The 21,566-nt window shown below is 57.2% G+C and overlaps 1 protein-coding gene across 1 annotated transcript in view; it reads right to left on the reverse strand.

The window, feature by feature from the left end:
• Positions 1–21,566, reverse strand: part of Suclg2 (succinate-CoA ligase GDP-forming subunit beta) — a 199,433-nt gene that overhangs the window by 46,463 nt on the left and 131,404 nt on the right. The window contains exons 8-9 of the mRNA XM_027931831.2: positions 20,952–21,113; positions 18,865–19,007 (exon numbers count right to left, since the gene is read on the reverse strand). Of these exons, the coding sequence (XP_027787632.2) occupies positions 18,865–19,007; positions 20,952–21,113 (305 nt within the window). The remainder of the gene's footprint in view (positions 1–18,864; positions 19,008–20,951; positions 21,114–21,566) is intronic.

Below are 21,566 nucleotides of genomic sequence, written 5' to 3' on the forward strand. Positions count from 1 at the left end.
TTGCACTTGATTTCCGGAAAACACAAAGGAGGAGGAGTGAGATACACGGGCCAGTCTTTCCCCTGATATGAGCGTGAGGACGCAGGCCTGCCAGAGCCACCTTAGAATGAATAGCTGCCCAGACAGCAGGTTGAAAACAGGGGTGCGTGGGGACAGGGGCTGCACGGGACTGAGAGCCACCAGGGTGGGCGGGGGCAGGGACTCAAGGAAGCAACACCCTGAGGCACACCACCTGGAATAGTCCCCAAGACGTTCGCCAATCCAGGGCCCCCGCTCAGAGAAAGTGCAGGTGGTTTCAGTACATACTTCCTAAGGCCAGTCCGTGAGCTGGCCTCTGCTGCCCTCCCAACCCACAACGCCCTCTCACCCTCGCCTAACATCCCACCGTTCTCACACTGGCCTTCTGGAGACTTCTGCTCTCCTTACAGTGAAGTCCACACACCCTGGTCCAGGCCAGCTCACTTCATGCCCAAGGTCCAAAGGGGCTCCTCCTGCCAGCTTGCCCTGCCCTGTCACCTGCTGCCTGGCCTTTGCATGTCCTGACCTACTCTTCCTACTCTGTTCTATCCTCCTGTGCCCCATCCTCCCTTCTTCCTGTTCCCCATTCTTCCACTTCCTGTCCCCCTTCTCCTCTTCCTGTTCCCCATTTCCCACCTTCCTGTCCTCCTCCCAATCTTCCCTCTTCTTGTCCCTGTTCTTCCTGTTCCCCATTCTTTCACTTCCTGTCCTCCTCCCTCTCTTCCCTCTTCCTGACCCATTCTTCCTGTTCCCCATTCTTCCACTTCCTGTCCCCCTTCTCCTCTTCCTGACCCATTCTTCCTGTTCCCCATTCTTCCCACTTCCTGTCCCCTCCCCCTCTTCCTGACCCATTCTTCCTGTTCCCCATTCTTCCCACTTCCTGTCCCCTCCCCCTCTTCCTGACCCATTCTTCCTGTTCCCCATTCCCCACTTCCTGTCCCCTCCCCCTCTTCTTGACCCATTCTTCCTGTTCCCCATTCTTCCACTTCCTGTCCCCCTTCTCCTCTTCCTGACCCATTCTTCCTGTTCCCCATTCTTCCCACTTCCTGTCCCCTCCCCCTCTTCCTGACCCATTCTTCCTGTTCCCCATTCTTCCCACTTCCTGTCCTCCTCCCTCTCTTCCCTCTTCCTGACACATTCTTCCTGTTCCCCATTCTTCCCACTTCCTGTCCCCTCCCCCTCTTCCTGTCCCATTCTTCCTGTTCCCCATTCTTCCCACTTCCTGTCCCCTCCCCCTCTTCCTGACCCATTCTTCCTGTTCCCCATTCTTCCCACTTCCTGTCCCCTCCCCCTCTTCCTGACCCATTCTTCCTGTTCCCCATTCCCCACTTCCTGTCCCCTCCCCCTCTTCCTGACCCATTCTTCCTGTTCCCCATTCTTCCCACTTCCTGTCCCCTCCCCCTCTTCCTGACCCATTCTTCCTGTTCCCCATTCCCCCCTTCCTCTCCTCCTCCCCATCTTCCCTCTTCTTGTCCCTGTTCTTCCTGCTTCCTGCCCTCACTCTTTCCACTCAGGTCAAAGGATAAGGCCTTGACATCATTCAGGCCTCAGCTCAGGAGTGGCTACCTCAGGGAGGCCTTCCCTGGACACTGCATGCCCAGGACGCTCCCATTCCCTGTTGAGGACATGGCACTGAGCACACCCAGGCCAAGCTTCCCCAGACACCAGGCACCGGGGTCCTGGGGGCGGGCTGTCCTGACAGACAGTGCTCCTCTTCCAACGGCCTCTGGCTCAAGGCCCCTCCCTGCGGGGCCTGGTCAGGCTGTGTGGGTCAGGACGCTGTCCCTCCATGCCTGCGTCCCTCCCTCCCTCCCACGGGGTCAGCCTGCACTGCAGTCTAGGCACCACTTTCCTTAAGGAGAATCCTGCACATTTCATCCTGTCTTGCTGGAGCCTGGCCCTCTGACTACCACACCGATTTGTCTTCGTAGCACCAACAGAATCATGCAGAGTAGTGCCCACTGTGCCGCGCCCCCCAGGAGGTGCTGGGAGAGCTCCCCTGTGAAGGGCACGGCTAAGGACTCATGTCCCACTAGAGCCAGGGAAGAACACACACCGAGCCTCACGAACCCCCCTGAGTCCAGAAACCAGGGCTCTCAGCAGCACTCACCACCCCTGGATTGCAGCTCGGCTTCAACACTCTGCTTTAAAACATGAATTTATGCTGGTTAGATTTTTTTATATTCATTTAAAAAATTGACTTCATAAAATGGGCCTTAACGTACCAAGTAAACTGAAGAAATTTCTAGAACATTGATTTGATCATGGCTGACTGCCTCCATGTATCTAACTGCCTTTGTAGCTTTTAAGGCAGTAAAAACAAACTTCTCCATTTACACCCCTCTCTTGTGAGGGAGCGCAATCTGATGTCACCATCACTAACGTGGAAAAGCAGACCGCTCTCGGGTGGCATCTGCCAAGATGAAGTGGCACAGAGGTATGTGCCATCGATTTCTGTGTGGCGAGGCCCGGTCTGACTCTGCAGCTTTCCTTCAGAGCCGGGGGCCAGGTGTCCAGGAGGAAACACTGCAGCTGGGGTGAATGCACCTGTCCTGTGAGGTGGCAGTGGAACTGGCCAGCGGCAGGCCATGGCAGTGGTGTGAAACGCCACCTAGCGGAACACCCGGGGCACAGGGACCCAGGGGCCGTGCGCTTCACAGCTGGCTTCCGTCCCCTGGGGTGTAGGGCATTAGATATAGTGCTTGTGGCTGTGAGTTCCAATTCTGGCAAACAGGCTGGTTAGTTTGTTTTGCAGAAGTGAGACAGGGACCTTCCAGGAGCAATCAGTGCAGAAACCAGGGCCTCCACCTCGGGCCTCCAGGTCATCTGCTGAATCGTCCCCCTCTCTGAGGTCGGCAGAGTGACACAGTCCGCTGCACGTTAACGACCTTCCAAAACACATTTTGACTCCAGCAGGCAGAACACCCTATACCTGCAAACAGTATCCGACACATTTTTCTCACCTTGAAAAGTTAGCAGTAAGAAGTGATTCAGTTTCTCGCGATTCCTAACCCAGGGAGAAGGCGCTGGCCAACACGCACGGCCACCAGTCCTCCAGCCTACGCTCTGGAGAGACGCACCTGACTGCTGGTGAGAACACAGTGCCCCCGGCCTCTGCTGGCTGTTCTGCTCTCATTTACACCTGGGCTTTTCTCCACCGTGTCCAGGGGTTTTCAACAATCACTGTCAGATGGACAGGTGCCTCTCCCCACCAGCCATCCTCACTTGCTCACCAAGCACAGCACCCAGGGGAGCCCCACCCCTGCTGTCCTGGCTACCCTCACCCTGCTCACCAAGCACAGCACCCTGGGGAGTGGCCACACTGCCCACCTGGTGGTTCCTCGTCCTGCTCACCAAGCACAGCACCCTGGGGAGTGGCCACACTGCCCACCTGGTGGTTCCTCGTCCTGCTCACCAAGCACAGCACCCTGGGGAGCCCCATCCCTGCTGTCCTGGCTACCCTCATCCTGCTCACCAAGCACAGCACCCTGGGGAGTGGCCACACTGCCTAGCACAGCTGTTCCAGAGCTGAAAGACCTGTCCTCCATGAGAAGACTGTTGACCAGGAGGGTGACCATCCAGGCTAGAGGGACAGGACCCCACACACCCTGAGGCAAGAAAGCCCAGAGAAGGTGTGGAGACCCCAGCATGCTGCTCCAGGGTGGGGGTCAGCGGGCCCTGGCTTCAGCGGCTTGCTGGTGTCCTTCTGAGGTCAACAGGAACCACGTGAGCAATGGCTATCAAACACCACTTGGCGTCTTACCAAGTTGGCACTCAGAGAGTCTGCAGCCCTCAGTCATGACCACGAGGCCACCTGGAAGTGAGGCACAAGGTGACCTGAATGGTGGCCAGCAGGGGCTGCCTGCCCAGTGAGATGGAGTGGCCACCAGGTGTGGGTCAGGGCAAAGAGTCCAGAGCTTCACGGCTCTCGTGACTCTTGCCCAACAACAGCCAGTTAAGCTCAAGCGTCCTGATTTCCCACTCCACTGCGACCACAAAGCCTCCCACTTCCGCACTTGCAGGAGAAGAGTCGGAGACAGACGAGGATGGGTGATCCCGTGGAGACGGCTGCGCTGGTCTGGGCTAGGCTGGGCTGCCTTCTCTGGGCAGGAGACAAAGGGTGGGGTGGGAGATGAGGGGTGCCGGTAAAGAGGAGGAAGACAGCAAATGACGGGCCAGCTCAGGAGAGCACTCGTCCCTCTGCCTGGGCCAGGGCCTGTGGAGGGGGCCGCACACTCCTGGGCTCTGGTTATGAGCACACCTGGGCTGCACACTCCAGAGCCATGACACCCCTGTGGACCCAACACACCTGGGCTGCACACTCTTGGGCTCTGGTTCTCAGCATACCTAGGCCATGACACTCCTGGTGCCTCCACACAACTGGGCCAAGACACCCCTGTGGACCCAACACACCTGGGCTCTGGTTCTGAACACCCTTGGGCCACATACTCCTGGGCTCTGATCTTCAATGCACCTGGCATCTCAGTACACCTGGACTCAGATCTCTAACATACACCTGGGGCCCCAAAACACCGGGGCTCTGATTGTGAATACACCTGGGCCATGACACTCCTTAGGCCCTAACACCCTGGGGTCTCAACACACCTGGTCTTTAACATGGCTGGGCCATAATACCCCTGGGGCTTCAACGCACCTGTCTCTGGTCCTGAACTTGCCTGGGCCACAACACACCTGGCTCTGATCTTACTACTGAACAAGGTGACTCAGCTGACCGCGGCCAGCTAACTATGTGCTCTGAGAGCGCCAACAGCATCCCTGCTGTTCCTCCTAGCAGCAGAGGACTGAGGGGGAGACGAAAGGAGAGGCACAGAGCTTGTCCCCAGGCTGCAATGCCGTCCTGGTGGGACCCTGCCCAGCCTTGGGTCCACACATGCAGAAGGAGCTAGACGGTCTGATGCTGCCTTACAGACTTACAGAGGCCTGAACAGAGTCGGGTCCAGGGCACCCGCCACCCTCTGTGCATCGTGAAGGTGGGCAGTGGGGTCATCGGCAGCACAGAGGTGACAGTCATCTCTTCTGTGGAGCCCTAGGATGCCGCATCTCTCTTGCCAGCACGGGCGTGCGTGTGTGTGTGTGTGTGTGTGTGTGTGTGCATGCGTGCTTCACTATTCATGTACGGAGTGCAAGAAATTCTTTAACAGCTCACTGGATTAGACCAAAGTGTCGTGTCTCAGTTTCAAATTTGAAATCCGATAACCACAAGTTTGTAATCGAATAGACAGCTCTTTTATTATGTGATCTTCATATTTCATCACAAACTATGTCTACGGGGTCGTCTTGCAATGAAACGTCCTTGATGATAATGATTTCCAAATCCTCTGTAATAACACACCAGATCACAGCACTGAATGATCTAAGGAATGAAACAAAGACCACAGACACGGCAGGCTGAAATCTGTTAATTAAAAAATGGAATTATCCGGGTGTGGTGGTACGTGCCAGGAACCCCAGGAGTCCCGGAGGCTGAGGCAGGAGGACCATGAGTTCAGACCAGCCTCAGTAACGTAGCCAGGCACTAAGCAACTTTGGGAGACAGTGTCTCAGAAGGCCTGGGGGATGGGGCTCGGTGGCTAAGAGCCTGGTTCAATCCCTGGTACCAAAAATAAATAAACAAAATTTGAAAATAGAATCAGTGACAAAGAACAGAAGGACTCTGGAGGCCTGAGCAGGAGGGTGTGCTCTAGATGGCCAGAGCTGGCCTCGTGCACCAGCTGGCAGGCGCGCAGGGAGCGCTGACGCGGCCTTCTGTCAGGGAGTCTGACTGGACGTGGGCCCAGCTGCACTCTACAGTGGGCTGTGCGTGGAGGGCGTGGCTGCTGTCCACGGGCGATTTCCAAGTATCAGCCCAGTCAGCACCCCGGGCTTGCGGGCAGCGGGGGTCGCAAAGACACAAGACACGTGTAGTTACACCACTCGCCTTGAGCAGACAGAACAGCCCCTTCCCAAGTCAGTCCGCTCCTCTGCAGGGCCCTGCTATGTCCCTGGAGGTGAGAACAGTGCCGAGGCAGCTCTGTGACCCCTGCCCACAGGATTCTGGTGGTACCCTCCCATTGCAGAGGGTGGCCGATACAGGAAGGGCTGATGGCCAGTCTCCCAGAACCCTCCTTTCTGCCCTCCTCACAGCGGCAGAAAGCGTGGACTGTAACAGAGTGAAAGAGCAAACTGACCGGTTCTGTGAGCCGGCACCTGTTCTCAGGGCTCTGCGGATATCAACTCCTTGGCTAATCACCACATGGGAGGGGGACATCAGCACGTCCACTGCCAGTCCCTTCACGGGGCAGGACTCCCGAAGGAGTGGGAGAATGAGCTCCTGGCTCTTTCACCCGCATGGAGTCACCCACCCTACGGGGGCTCTCCCGCTCACAGGCATGGAAATGCACAGGTGCCGTAAGGGGGTTTCAGAGCTCATTTTGGTGAGGTATTTTATAATATGAAACACCGTAGAGCCTCCTTCACAGGGGACCGGACTCCACTGTGCAGTGGCCTTCGTGAACTGGGGCTTCACAATGATTATAATCAGGAAGAGAAGCCACTCTGTGCTCCTCTGGCCACTGCAAGAGAGACATGTACAGACCACAGGAAGCAGGACCAGAGCCCTGCCTGGATGCTGAACACAGGAAACACAACCACACCAGGCCCCGCCAGGGCCCGTGGAAAGAGGGGACCGTCTAGAACCTAGGGAAGGTCACCACTCACCCTAATCACAGACTGTAAGAGAAGCAGATGTGAACACCAGTCAAGGTAAAGAAACTCTAAATCGTGTATAAAAAATGATTTTCCATTCCTCACATGTCAAAGAGAGGTGCAGCAGAGACCTTGTGCTGCAGAGTATTATGAACCAATTTTCTTGACCAAACATAGAAGTTGATTCAACATCTCCATCTCAAAATCCTCTATTATCATGACACTTGTCCAATGCTGAGCGATCTGACCACTTCCCTCTCCCCAAAGAGTACCGAGAGCCCTGCCAATCCATGAAGGCTGCCTCCGTCACGAGAAGACGGGAGACGGCAGCACAGCAAAACACTCACCGATGAAGAGGGAGAAGAAGAGGGCCAGGAGGATTAACCGCACCAAGACAATAACAGGAAAGAAGCCTCTTGTGGGAAGAAGCAGATGACGGCACCGTAACAGAGACAAAAAGGAATTAGATCCACTTCAAGGACCGAGCTCAACACAAGGTAATTTCATGAAGTTTATAGAAAGTCACTTGGAAGTTACGGAACCCGTGGCTGCGTCTTCCCTTAGAGGGAGGAGAAAAGTCCCACTGAAGGTGGTGGAGCAGAAACTGCGTTTGCAAACCCGGAGGATGAACTCCACCCTCAGCCAGAGACCCCCTTACCTCCCGTTTGCAGACCGAAGTCCCTTTAGCGCTACCGATGCCCTCTGAGTTCAGAGGTTCTGACGCAGAGGCACCAGAGCACCACTATCTTAAAACAGAGGAGGTGTTGGAGGAGACAGGAAGAGACCGCAGAGTGTTGGAGAGGTGAGCCTGCGGAGCACGTGGGGCACGTCCCAGGCGAGGCTAGCGGGTTGAGCAGGACTCTCTGGGACACCGGGGACAGCGTGAACTCTAACTGAAGGGGACAGAGGAGTGCATTTGCTCCACCCTGTGAAGGAGGCCACGCTGACTCCGGGCCCTGGAGGGGAGAACATGGCCACCACTCTCAGACGCAGGCAACAGTGAGGGTGTCGTGGAAGGCCTGTTGGAGCAGGGACTGCTGAGTCCTGCTCAAGCCAGGGGTCTGCGGGGCAGCTGCAGCTGGTAAGAGGATCCCGGTGCTGTGGGGCCAGCCCCAGAACCTCTCGTCATGCAGGCCTGGGCTACGGGAGCTCGGGCGCCAGGCGTGGGGCGCGTGGCCTCCTGGGCCACACTGCTCCAGTTCAGGATCCCACAGGCAGGTGGTCCTCTTCACGAGCCTCAGGAGGAAAGCCCTGCATGGCCAGAGTCCAGCACAGGGACACAGCGGCTGGCCAGGCCCAGGCACACGCTGCCTGTGAGCAGAGGGGAGTCCAAGGGGGACAGGAGGCAGGATCCAATCTGATGGCATCACCAAGATGCCAGGCAGGGACACACCTAGGGAGCAAGGCCACCAGGAGGAACGGCGGCACCTCGCGGTGACTCACTCTGCATTAGGATGAACGACCAAACCACGAGGAGGACGGGGCCTCTGCCAACACACCTTCCACCTTCGCAGGTCGTCTGAGGCTGTGTCCCCGTGGGGCGGGTCTCCCCTTGCCTGGCAGTGGTGGTGGGCGGCTCAGTTCCAGTTGTCTCTGCTTCTGAACGTGCCCCAAACCTGCCCATGGACTGGCAGCGGCTCACCGACCAGGCTGAGAGCAGCACGTCTACACCACCCACCGCAGCCAGGAGAGCTCCCCCAACCACGCGACTCGGGAAGAAGACAGAGGAGCCCACTGAGCTTCAGGAAGAAGACAGAGAGGCCCGCTGAGCTCCAGGAAAACCCTACTTACAAGAGCAGGTGTGGGGCTAGACATGGTGGAGAACTGCCGTTTGCTGCGTTCTAAACCAAGGCTCTAACGTGCACCATGGCCACCCGGGGCCGAGGAGACACCCAGGCCCACTCTGACGGCCTTCAAGCCGAGGTTCGCACTGCCCAGTCCACAGCCCACACCTGAGTGGCAAGGGCCGGCACTCTTCTGTGGCCCGATGTGCCCTTGGGTACAGCAGGGGCTTCCCTGAGCTTTGGAAAGTCGACGGCTCTCAGCCAGGTACACGCCTTCCTCCACTTTAAAGGGGTCATCGAAATAAATAAAATAAAATCAACCAGGGCAGCTCGGGGGACATCACACTCTGGTGCCTCCCACTTCTGGCACGGGCTAGGACCTGCTCACGGTAGAGATCGAGCTCCCAGGACCAACCGGGCACCAGATGCCAGCTGTCCGTCAGGGCACACGTGGGCAGATCTGGGATGCTGGGGCTTTGACCTCTGGTCTTTCCCTGGCCTGAGGCCCTTCGCGCAGTCAGGCAAAATGGCGCCACTGTCAATGGGTGGAGGCTGGAGGCTGCTCTGCACAGGAGCCTGAGCTTGGGCCCCCCTTCTCTGGTGCCCCTGCCCTCTCCCTTCTTCAGACCACGACTGCGGGGCTGGGCCTAATGGAGAGTCGGCTCTGCTCTTAGACACCAGCGCTGACCCAGGTTCTAACACAGGGAGGGTCAGCCATCACCACCTGAGCACAGGGTGAGTGGGCGTTTCCCGCACACCGGCTGCCCATGTCCAACACGTGGGGTCTCAAGGGTGTGCTCAAGTGTCTGCGTCCCTTTGTCTCTGGGAAATGCACCACTTGGCGTGAAGGAGCCAGTGAGAACTGCGAGGTCAGGGGGAAGCTCCAGGTGGACCACCTCTGCCAGGCCTCTGGGTGGCAGGGCGGACAGGGAGGCATCTGCTCCGTCGGGAAGGCTCTACCTGGTTCCCGCTGCAAGGCAGGGACGTGTCGAGAACACCTACAGATAACGATGAATGAAAAACCCACAGATAAGCTGGAGGGGAAATAATTAACTCGGGTCTGTGCCAGCCAGCCTGGGAATGCTGACGTGGGTGCTGGACGTGCTCAGTGTCCTGAGGCCTCAAGGGTGGACAGCGCGTCCAGGAAGGTCCCGGGAAGCAGAGAAGATGCCCAGGCACGCTCACAGAGGTCCTCTGAGAGCAAGAGAAGTGCCCCTCAAATCAGGGGGAAGCTGCAGCGCAAACTGCTCTGGTGGACAGGACCCTTCCTGTCTCTTGCTTAACATCTGTAGTGAGCAAGCCACCTGCCAGGACACTGTGAGGGGGCAGGAGAGAGAAGAGGACAACAGCAGAGTGACGGGCAGGGTCCACATGCCACCCCAGCCCCCACCTACTTCATCCAGGAGATCGGCGCTGCTCTCGCCAAGGTGAAGGGTCAGAGGTCCACTTGGACAATCCGCTCTGGGATAAGGAATCCCGGCACCTGGGGCCCTTCATGTCTGCGAGTGTCCTCCCACGCTACCCACCGCTCGCCAGGAGCCCCACTGCCATCCCCACTCCCAGCCTGGCAGGGCGCCTGCATCACCAACACGGCACGCTTCCTTTCTGGGGAATGGCTGGGTGGCTTCTGCCCAGGGCAGCTGTCCTGCAGTCTACAGAACCAGTCCTGGTCTCACCAGGGTGAGGAGGAGCCGGCCGGTGTGTGAGGGAGACCCTCTCCCCAGGAGACTCACTGGCTATGGGAGACCTCCAGCTCACAGTGGACCCCTGGCTTCCACGTCTGGTCAAGTGCTCCCCGGGTACCTGCCTGGCTTCCTCCTCCCAGGGCCACGCCTCTGCTTGCTGAGGGCCTGGCCTCTGCCCGGGGCCTGGAGTGGGGCCCTGGCCTCTCGTCAGGAAGGTTCTTAACTGCTGCTTGGGAATTAGCCCTCTTGGCCCTTCTGCCAGCTGACCTCCCTACAGGGTCCCTCGGGGAAGGCCCACCACGTCCACCTCTCCCTGGATAACTACCTGCACAGCCACCCTCCGCAGACACCTCCCTCTCACCCACAGGGCCCTGCAGGTAGGTCTAGCTCTGGATGACACTCGGCACAGGGTCCTGCCAGACACAGTGCAGGCTGCCCACCCGGGAGACGGACGGCTGCAGGACAACTTCCCCACCTTTCCTCCCAAGGACAGCACGCAGCTGGGCACTCGTGTGGGGCAAAGGGACATGTGACGGACACGGGAATGTGCACTGCAGAGACACCCCGGGGGACCTCTGTGCCCTGTGCACCCTGAAGGGCCAGAGAGAACCAAGCCCTGGTAAGTTGGGCAGACCCACATGGCGGGGCCTAAGGAAGCCTGCACTTTAAAGACGTGGCACACACAGAAGGTCACGGAAGAGGGCAGTCCCAAAGGGGAGGGACAGGCGCAGACTGCCACCAGGGGGCAGCGCCTGGGAGGTAACAGACATCTGCAGCGTCCTGGTGACTGCGGCTGCCCAAGGCTGTGCTAGGCAACACCTGCCGCTGCCCTGGGGCCCCGCAGGCTACAGGAGCCTCTGCTCACGGGGAGCATCATGGGGAGCATCACAGGGTACCGCCATCCTGAGGTTCTAGGTACGGTCACTCACCAGCACTGGCTCACAGGCAGCACTGCTGTGCCCCCCTCCTGCAAGACACCCAGGGCTTCCCTGCTCAGCAGCAGCAGCAGCAATGTCCTTCAACTGCCCCTAGGCCACAGGACAGTCACATATGCAAGAGGACAGAAGCAGGGACATTTCCATGGACAGGGAAGGCAGGGGGCACCTGTGTGCCTCAGTGGCCAGCGTCCACGGCTCTGCACCCCACCCAGGATGGCCCAGGAAGTGCTGCAGAACTACCAGCAACCTTTGGAGTTACAGAGAAGCCTATTCCCAGGCAGCCCCCCCAGCTCAGACTGAAGTGAGGATCAAGTGCACTGAGAACAGCAGGAGAGAAAACCAGACCCGCGTCCAGTGAAGTCCCTGCACTGCTTCCGAAAACACCCCTTGCAAACAACTAGGAAGCTTTCTGATAACTAAGAAATATGCCATTTCCAATCAGAGCCTTGACCTTGCTTTAAACCAGGAATTACCCGCTTCTTGGGAAGTATCCACCAGACACTGTGACGGACGAGGTGGCCATGCCCGTCATCCCCAAGACGCAGGAGGATGGCAAGTTCCAGGCCAGCCTGGGCCACCTAGGGAGACCCCTCCAGAATGACACCTACACAGGGGTCTAGCTCAGTGGTGGAGCACCCCAGGTGCCACCCCCAGTACCGAAAACATTCAAAAAGTCTTAATAAAACTTCATGAGAGAATTATGGTAAAAAAGGACCGCACACCTGAAGCTGTGCCGGCACAGGACACCTGAGAGTTATTTTAGGGCATGTGGCTGGAGTGAGACACTGAGAGGCTGTGTGAGCCAGAGAGAAGAAAGGAATAAAAAAGGATCTCCCTGAAACAGAAGGCGGTCCACAGAGGTGGCGCAGCACCTGGGGGCAGGGGGGGGGGAAGGAAGCGGACGGAGTTAGGCCATGCGCCTGTGGGTTCACTCCACCTTGGCCGACACCCATCCTGTGTGGAGTAGAGCAGAGATAGACAAACAGAAGGAAGACCAACAGAATCCAGGACTGGGAAGTACCCGAGACGGCGATGGAGAGAGCTGTTACACACAGCGGTGAACAAGTCAACCCTGACCCTCCACGGTGTCTAACTAGGATGCACTAACACACTAAACCTAACACGCCATACGAACAATCTGGACAGACCCACGCGGAGAGACAGACTGGGAACCGTCCAGCGAGGAAGCAAACCCCCGGGCCTCATTGCTGTAGCAACAAGACTGGCATCACCAGGGACGTCCGGCCATGGCCAGGCCAAAGACACACCAGGCAGGTCTCCAGAGAGGAGGAACTAGAGCACTGAGGCTGGGTGGGGTGGGAACGAGCACCGGAGAGCCCTCGCAGGAAGTGGACATCCCCCAAGTCCTCAGTGGCCCCTGACCCCTGCCCTTCCGGGAGCGTGAACAGCCCAAGTGCACGTGGAGTCAAGGGGATGAGCCTGGTCCCAGCACAGTGTAGGCTGGGAGCATGCCCAGCACGGCAGGGGACGAACCCAGAAAACCTGCTTTCCTGGACAGCTCCGAGATGCCCGGGATGGCAGTGTGAGGGGGACGCAGAGACACGGACGGACAGACCGCACATGGAACGCCCTGGTAAGCCCTTACACTACTGTTCCAAAAGGCATGTACACGTGCAATTCATTTCTTTTTATGCTTTGCTGTGTTTTCATCTCCCTAATTTGTTAACTGAAGAAAGGGGGTACTGTTGATAAAATACCCTAAAACAAAGACAGATGACTACACAGCAAGACCAGCACGCCAAGCCAGTTCTAGGTGCACCCACAGGGACACGCCCTGCATTCTGGAAGGAGGCACTCTCCCAGTTCTCTGGCAGTGGGTGGGACAAGGACAAGTGGGCACAGCATCTTGGGCCTCCTGCATCCAGGGGCGCGTCGCCCGGATGATGGCAGAGGACTGGGGTCCCCAGGGTCTGTGCTGCTCAACAGCGTCCCAGGATTCCTGCACCAGGCTGGCTCGTTCTCCAGGTAACACCTCAAGTAACCACCAGGAAACCCTCACGTGCCACCTTGGGGTGCCACGCCTGACGTCACTCCTGGCCTTGACTTACTCGTGGCTCCAACCACTGATGTCCTCACGGCAGGAACATCAAGGGGAAAATCCAAACCTCGGCCCCTCAGTGATGTGTCTCCACCCTACCTGGCATCCTGATTTCCCCTTCTCAGTCCAGAGGGCTACCACGGACAGCACGCGGGACTGACCAGGAGGTGCTGGGACTGCACGGGGCTCCCTCCGACACCCAGGTCTGCTGACCCTGGGATGAAGTCTGTGTCTTGAGGAGCACAGAGCGAGCCTGGCTTTTTAGTGCTCCAGGGAGCACGCCGGCAGGGAGACGGAAGTGATTCTGGTACCTGGGGATGCTTGAGAGGCAGGGTCCTGTGACGGGAATCAAGGAGTGTCCCCCTGAAGTGCAGGGCGTGAGGGGCTGCAGGGCGTGAGGGGCTGCAGGGCGTGAGGGGCTGCAGGGCGTGAGGGGCTGCAGGGCGTGAGGGGCTGCAGGGCGGGACATCCAGAGGAGACACAGGTCAGCACCACAGGCCCACGACGCGGGTGGGGAGGCCTCTGTCCTCCTCACTTGGGTGGTGGCCGTCCTGTCGAGGACATGTCCAGGGTACACGTGTGCTGGAGCGTGTGGAGGTACCACCAGCGCTTCGCAGCAGTGAGGGGCCGGGGCTGCCGTTCAGGGTAGAGAGCCTGCCCAGTGGGCATGAGGTCCCAGGGCTGGATTTCCAGCACCCCTCCAAGAAAGGAAAGGGAAACAACGGGGGCTCTGCTAGGTGTGAGGGAGGCCACGTGGCGGGGGTGGGCTCCAGCAGGCCAGCTATCGTCTTGGACTACGTGTCAGTGGTCACCAGAACCAAGAGGCTGCCTGCACCCACCTGCTCAGCTCCACCCCAAGGCCTGTGTTCAAGCCTGTGACCACAGGAGCCAGGGGTCACTAAAACACACTGTCATGAGGCGCCGGAGCCACAGGAGAACAGACTCGCAGGATCCCCAGGCCCTGGGGGCACTTCAGCCTGCTCACGAGCAGGTGCTGAAATGGGTGTGGCTCTGTTAACTTGATGCAGAGGGCCAGGGAGCAGAGGAGTCCCCTGGGGTGCGTGGGGCCTCGCCTGACCGACAGACAGGAACAAAAGGCCTGAGCTGTTTCTTGTCAACGCCTACATTTCAAAACCCTGGGACCTACTCTGCCAACGAAGCTACCGTAACAGAACCAGGACTTTCCAGTGGGACGGGCCAATCAAGCGACTGTGTGACTGTCACCAGGCAGATACCATCCTTGCCATATTTCTGGGCTCCCCATAAGAGCCTTCCCCTCCCTTCCCCTCAGTGGAGCCCCAGAACCTCCCCTGGTTTGGAGATGCTGCTTGTTCAAATAAACTCTTTAAATGTTTATCTCAGTTTATCTTTAAATAGCCCCATGCCTCTGATGTAAATGTGCATTAGGATAAAAAGATGACATTCTGCTTTATGGTTACATCGACTCTAACTGTACAATAATTTAAAAACATGAGACATTTAGCACATATTAATCCCAAAGCACATTTATTAAAACTTAAGCTATTTGCATAAAGTAATACTGGAAATAGGGCACGCAGGGCTACTCCTCCAGCCTGAGTGTGTAAGGACACGGAGGCACACGCCACAGAGATAAATGAGCTGGTGTCCCCTCAGACTTATCCCAGATGATGTCTAGTGGCTCTGTCACGGGACTATGTTTTCCTGGTTGTCTGAGCGGAGGATTATTACCAGAGAGAGGATCCTCTTAGCCTTTCATCAACTGTGAAGTGGCACAGGCCGTGACACTGGGCCCCTTTTCCTGCAGATAGATGGCCGTGACATCCACAGATGTCCACGTTTCAGAAACGACAAGGAATGAAACGCTCAAAACCACAAGCGCAAGTTTTCTCTGTGCTTTGGGAAGGTTGGCCACGCTGGCTCTCAGACCAAGCTCCGGGTGCCGATTCCCTGTCTGCTTAACAGAGTCCGCAAAAGCCGCGTAGAGAGAGCATCCGAAGGGCGGGGGGACAGGGAGCACGCTCAGCCTCACCAGCCAGGAAGACAGGCGCTAACACAGCAGGCGACTGCTGCGGAGGAGGTGAGGAGTCCCCCAAGCTCCTGCCCGTCTAGATTTCAGAGATGGATCCACGGACTGAGAGTGGATGGACTACCGGTGGCTCCTGTAGGCAGGCGGGGTGGGGCTGGGGGCGGTGGGTCCCTGGGGAAGTGGCTTTGGGGTCCATGGTTTGCCCGTGGTGAGCAGAGCGCTCTCTGCTTCCTGACCCCTCTAGAGCCGCGCAGCTCTCCTCCGGCCCACGCCCTTCTGCTGCCATGTGCCACCTCACCTTGGGCCACACTGTGGGCCACAGCAACAGGGTCAACCTTCCCCGGGCTGACCTCTGAAACACGAGTCAAAGCCACCTTGCCTCCTGTAGGCAGCGCCTGTCAGCGGGTTGGTCACGGGGAGGAACTGCTGGTGGCATGGAGAAGGGTGCAGCTTAAGGTTCTATTTGCATCAAGCTCAAACCCAGGGGAGACGAACCCACACTACGGGGTTAGGAAGTGGCCACCTTCCAAGAGAAAGCAGACGGGGAAGGCGGTGGTGGTGGGGGAGTGCAGCACCTTCCAGGATGCTGGGCCCGCCCCACCCTCCTCTGGCAGCTGGCTGAGAGCCACGCGGGCACACTTACTTCATGACCAATGGGCAGTGTGCACACGCAGGTCGGATCTGAACAAGGTGCCCAGCGTGTTGTGATGCCCCGACTCCACGACCCTGTAAGGTGGCCACTGTTCTTATTGCCACTGCATGAAGGGGGGACGCCGAGGCACACAGCAGTTACACAACACGCCTGAGGCCCCACAACAGAAAGAGGGACAGCAGGACAAACCCGGCCATCAGCCGCACAGCCCACGAGGGACGCCCTCCTCAGCCAGTGAGCACCCTTCTCGGCGGGTATGTGAGGGGCACAGCGGCTCCATGCCGGACCCGCATCAGGCCACTCCCTTGCCACTGTGTCTCAGAACAAAGCCCCGAGGCAGCCATTACTCAGCCTCGGCCGCGGATGGGGGTCCGTGCGAGACGGGCCACCCGTCCTCTGCCCTTGGTCTCCACAGTGGTGCTCACAGCCCCCACACCCTGTGCTCATCCCTACACCCCTGGAAACAGAAGCAGGAGTCACAACAAGCGTACACGCGGCGGGCAGACACAAAAGTCATGGATGGTGTTCACCCTGGTATTTCCCCAGAAAACCGCGCTCAAAACCCCACCTGTGATTCCATTCCACACCCTCGTCCCTGCCTGGGAGTCCAGGAGTGCAGGAGCTTAGGGCTTGGAGATGGAAAGGAAGACGAGACTGGGTCAACCCTGCCACCAGCAGAGTCAACTCCCTGAGGCTCTGGCCAGCCCAGCTTGAAGACAAGTGACCGTGGAGTGTTCACGATGCCCCTGAGCAGGACGCAGTCTGGGGAGTGAGCTGCCTTGGTGTGGATGGTGAGGCAGACGGACCCTGTTTCACATGCTACAAACCAACCAGCGGTGTGCCGGTGAAGATGCTGTGTTGGGTCCAGGAGAAAACCCGCCACATTCGGGCTCACCCACCAGCGAGGGGAAGGCAGCAGCTCCGTGGCTGACACCATCAGTGGAAACGTGTCCAATATGTTTCCGGAATGATCTGTGCTCGACTTGATCAATAGGATCATGTTTACATGTGACAACGAGTAGCTGTTAGTATCAGTTCATCTAAGTTTACCCCTAACAGGCCTTCTGTGCTGCTGAGTTTCAGGATATGCACCTGACGAAGCAGGATATGCACCTACCAGGGATCGATACTGCGGAGACAATTAGCTCTGGCTCCTGGGAACCTCTGCTTCTGGGCAGGTGCACAGGGTTCCACCTGATGTAATTACTGCCAGAGCTCCTTCAGCCTCCCTGCAGAATCAACTCCTCTGTGCTGTTTCCAACTCCTCCGAATCGCAGAAACGACGCCAGGATTAAAATACCCACCGCAGCGCCATGCTTTTTAACGGGCTTGGAAAGTGCACCACGAGAAGAGCTATGCATCCATCTTCCTGATTTAGCACAAGGAGAGCGAGATCGCCCCCACGTACCTTTACCCACCCGAGCCGACAGCCAGCGTGCAAAGGGTCGAAGTGCTCGGGAATGTTCCACAAGGTAAAGTCAGCACTCCTAAAGAGACGTTTCCACAACAGCAACGGCAAAACCGCTCGGCAGCTGACTTTTCATCCCCCTCCGCCCTGTATTTTTACAAAATTAAGATTCCAGATCGGCCGCCCAGAAGAGATATTTCAAAGAAAACCCTCTGCCTGTCCTGGCAGACTTCGTCCCCGATGGCGCTGTATCCTCAGCACTGAGGTTCAGTGGACGCTAAACGTCCAGTATTTATTACAGCCATCCGTCCTCTGGGCCCTGTGGCTCAAGCAGCAGGAGAGCTGTGTGTCAGGTCCACGGTTTCTACAGATTAAACTGGTGTGGGAATCTCTGGGAGAAAATGATTCTTCCCTCAGAGAGCAGCAGGAAGAAGGATGGGGGGCGGCTGGTCATGTCCCCCTGGCCCACGGGCAGTGGTAGCTCAACAGAAAGGTCTTCCTCGGCCAACACCCTGCTCAAGGTGGGCGACCTTGGACTGCAATGGAGAAGGAAGGGAGCAACTCAGGGTACCTTACCCCGACTCTGTCACTCAGAAGAAGAAAACAGAGGTGAGCCATACTCACACAGCCAGCACTGCCAAGATCACGAGAGAAACACGCCGGCACGGGAACCCAAACGGGCTGCTCATGGACGGGAAGCGTCCGCCTTAACTTCAGGCTGCATTTCCTATAGAAACCTGACTCTGGTATTGTTTGTGTTCATGATTTTCTGGGTATAGATCAGACAATTCAGTAACAATTTGCTAGACACCCTAACAATATTGAGACGCCGACTCAGATTTAATGTCCAAGGGCTGTGGCATATATTGACCTACTGTCCCATTAAGAGGATTAAATGGACACCACATATGGGACACTCAAAAAATTGTCTTTGTATGTCTGAGCACCCCCTTCACCCTGCTGAGTGGCTGGAGAGAAGCAAACTGGTACTGAACACAGTTGCTAGGACAACTGGACATCTGTGAAGGTGTCCAGTCACCTACCACGGGTCAGCTGCTGCGATTCGAGGTAAGAAGAGACACACAGGAGGCAGCTCCGGACCAGGAAACCGCCTGCGGCCAGGCTGGGCTTAGTGCCTGTGCTACAAACTGTGAGGTCAGAGACGGAAACCAGACGGCACCCAGCAGGCGAGGCCATCAGGCCCTTTAGGTACCCAGGGGGACACTTGCCCCACAGTGGTACAGTTTTCCAGTGCTATGGTGGCACCTTCAGGGAAGGAGCATGTGGCTGGACCCTTCCAAGCCAGGTGAGCACAGGACGAGTGGCTGTAGCGTGAATCACCTCTCGGGGTTCTGTGACTTGCTGCATCTTATTTATGGCCATCCGCCTCCCCAGCCTTTGTGAGTACAGCCTCCAAAATGAGATCCTGGGGGCTGCGTGCAAGCCTCTCACCCACGAGGAGAGTTAAATCTATGTGTGTGACAGTGGCAGAGGCGGGGCTCCCGCCTGCCACAAAACCCACTGTGGATTGCTCAGCAGTTGGAAGCAGGCGGCTCTGCTGGGTGAGTCAGCGGAGCATGTGCAGTCGCCACAGAGACAGGCATTACCTTGGGGTCCGACGTGAGCAATTTGAAAGCTTGATAGACTTGAGCTTCCTTCACCCCACCACCAAGATCCAGGAAGTTGGCTGGCTTCCCGCCGTTGAGGAAAATGATGTCACAGGTCGCCATGGCGAGTCCCGCGCCGTTCACTGTGAGATGCAAAGGAGACAGGAGGCACTCAGCAGTGTGCAAGGCCTGGGGTTGCACCTCCCAGTACCGCAGCCTGCCACTCCCGCCCACACCTGCCCCAGCAGGAGTCTACTCCACCCCAGACGTGCATGCACGCTCATGGTGAAGTCGGGAAGTGATTTCCAACTGGGAATGGGGAGCACTTGTGGAGACGCAGAAAGCAGGAAGGAAGGAGGAGCCGGTGAGGAGCAAGGTCTGCAGGCCAAGTTCAGGCCAAGTGAGCGTGGACACAGGGTGAGCAGGGGGCCAGGAGCCCGAGAGGCCCAAGAGAGGAGCAGAGCCCCTTCCACTGTGTGCCTGGGAGAACATGCTGGTCACAGGGGGCATCCCTTGGAGGCAGCCACCAGGTCCCAAACGGCAGACCCACGACAACGTTCCACCTGGCTCCTCTGTGAATTACTGCAGAAATGCTCACCACTTATTAAAATAGCTAGAGCCCAGATTCGGCAACTGTTTAGCAGTCTTTCTGAAGCAACCAAGTAAAGGGTTGTAACATTGAAGTTCTTATTTCCAGAGCTACGTATTACGGATCGATTGCATTTCTTAGCTTAATTATGTGGAATTGCTTTTCTCAGGTTAGAAGGAAAAAAGGAGAAAAAGCAAGGGAGGGAGGCAGGGAGGACCTCCAAACAGCAGAAACGGTGACAGCCCTTCCCTTTTTGGGACCCTTGAATTCCCCTGACAAGCCTAAGACTGTGACTAATTGAATTAAGTCTTTGGGCAACTAAGATAAAACGGGTTACACCGGATCTTGGAGCAATTTAAAACGTGTGAATGGGAGCTCGGGAGGCAGCTCCTTGGTCCATTCATGCACACTTCCCAGAGGCTGCAAAGATCTGTGTCTAGTTTGCTCTCAACACACTGCTCTCTTCCCTGCTCCAAGTGCCGACAACACAGGGAGCACATGAGATCATCAGGATCAGACGCTGTGCGTGGTCTGCCACGTTTACATGCACTGCTCCAGTGCAGAGCCAGAGCTTTGGGACCACTGGGGACAGGGTGTCATTTTCTACTGTACTGAACAACAAACTACGGGATGAGGTCTCTTCAGTTCTGAATACAATGATGCTGTTGGTTTAATGCACAACAAATCTTTTTTATTTTAATTCCATTAAGATAAAGACCTCAGTTTCCAGAGCCATGAATTGTTTCTACTAGAAACAGGATCTTGTGCAATTAAGTTGGGAGTATATACATCTCTGCGCTGTAACCTTGTGCAGAATAACAGGATTCTTTATGCCTTTACCGACCCGTCCTTACCTCCGCTGAATGAGCCACTTACACACATGGACAAAGAGGAGGAATTGGTGGTTCTATTAACAGGCTGGCAAAGTGAATAAGTGTTTTGTCATTCAGCTACCATAGAATCAGGGAGGGTCTGCTTCCTCCTCTGAAACAGCAATTTTTGTTTGAACCCAAATTTCCTTAATAGTCCTGCACACTGGCACAGAGTCCTAGGGCAAAGGGTGTTTCACCAGTTCACCAAGCGAAATGATTCTCCACCAGGGAGGTTTGGACACCAGCTCGGGGTTGTGCCTTTCACCGTGGGATCTGTACGCAGGAACATGGCTGACCACAGCACCGTGGCCGCCCCTCCAGCTCAGAATTAGCCCACACCTCAGGAGGGCCAGGGTGGAGAAGCCCTGCTCTAGACCAGTGGGGGCTGACCAGAGAGAACTTTCTCTGGGGTCGGATCTGGGGTCAAGCCCAGGACCTCTCTCATGACTAGTGAGTGCTCCACCTGGCTGTACCCACGGCCCTTGGAGTGGACTCTGAGAACTGACTCTGGATGGTCTCCTAAGACCCCTGCCTGCACCTGCTCCTGGCAACCAACACCCGGGAACCCTGGGGCTGCTCCATTCTAGAAAAATCCAGCAACACCCTGATGGCCCGGGGACTCTCACCGAAGCAGGCGATGTTCCCGTCCAGCCCGATGTACTTGAGGTCGTACCGGGCAGCTTCGTTCTCGATGGGCTCGTTCTCCGACTTGTCGTCCAGGGCAAATATGTCCTTCTGGCGGAACTCAGCGTTGTCGTCAAAGTTTATCTTGGCATCAAAGCAGACAACTGAACGAGGAGAAAAGGAGCACAGCTGAGCATCCACTGCGGCTCTGTGGGTCATCCCCTCGGGCTGGCAGGGAGGTGACCCTCAGTCACAGGCAGGGGAGGCTGCTGTGGCTTCGGACCTGAAACTCTGGGGCCAGGGACTACTGGGGCACTGTCTCTGTTCTGTAGGGGCTTGAGTTCCAGAAGGCGGGTTCAACCCACGGGTCCCTGTCACTGCAACACCCACAGGAGCCGCCACCGCCCCGACAGGCCACGGGTGACAGGCCACAGGTGACAGGCCACGGGTGACAGGCCACAGGTGATAGGCCACGGGTGACAGGCCACGGGTGACAGGCCACGGGCCTGCTCGGCCCACACAGCTGGGCTCCCTCTGTCTGTGGGGTTTCTCGTCCTTAGCACTTGACAGCTAAGTATCACTTTTGATTCCAGAGGGGGAAAGGTTAGAAGCCACGT

The sequence above is a fragment of the Marmota flaviventris genome, chromosome 20 (genome assembly GCF_047511675.1).
Source record: "Marmota flaviventris isolate mMarFla1 chromosome 20, mMarFla1.hap1, whole genome shotgun sequence".
Taxonomy (NCBI): domain Eukaryota; kingdom Metazoa; phylum Chordata; class Mammalia; order Rodentia; family Sciuridae; genus Marmota; species Marmota flaviventris.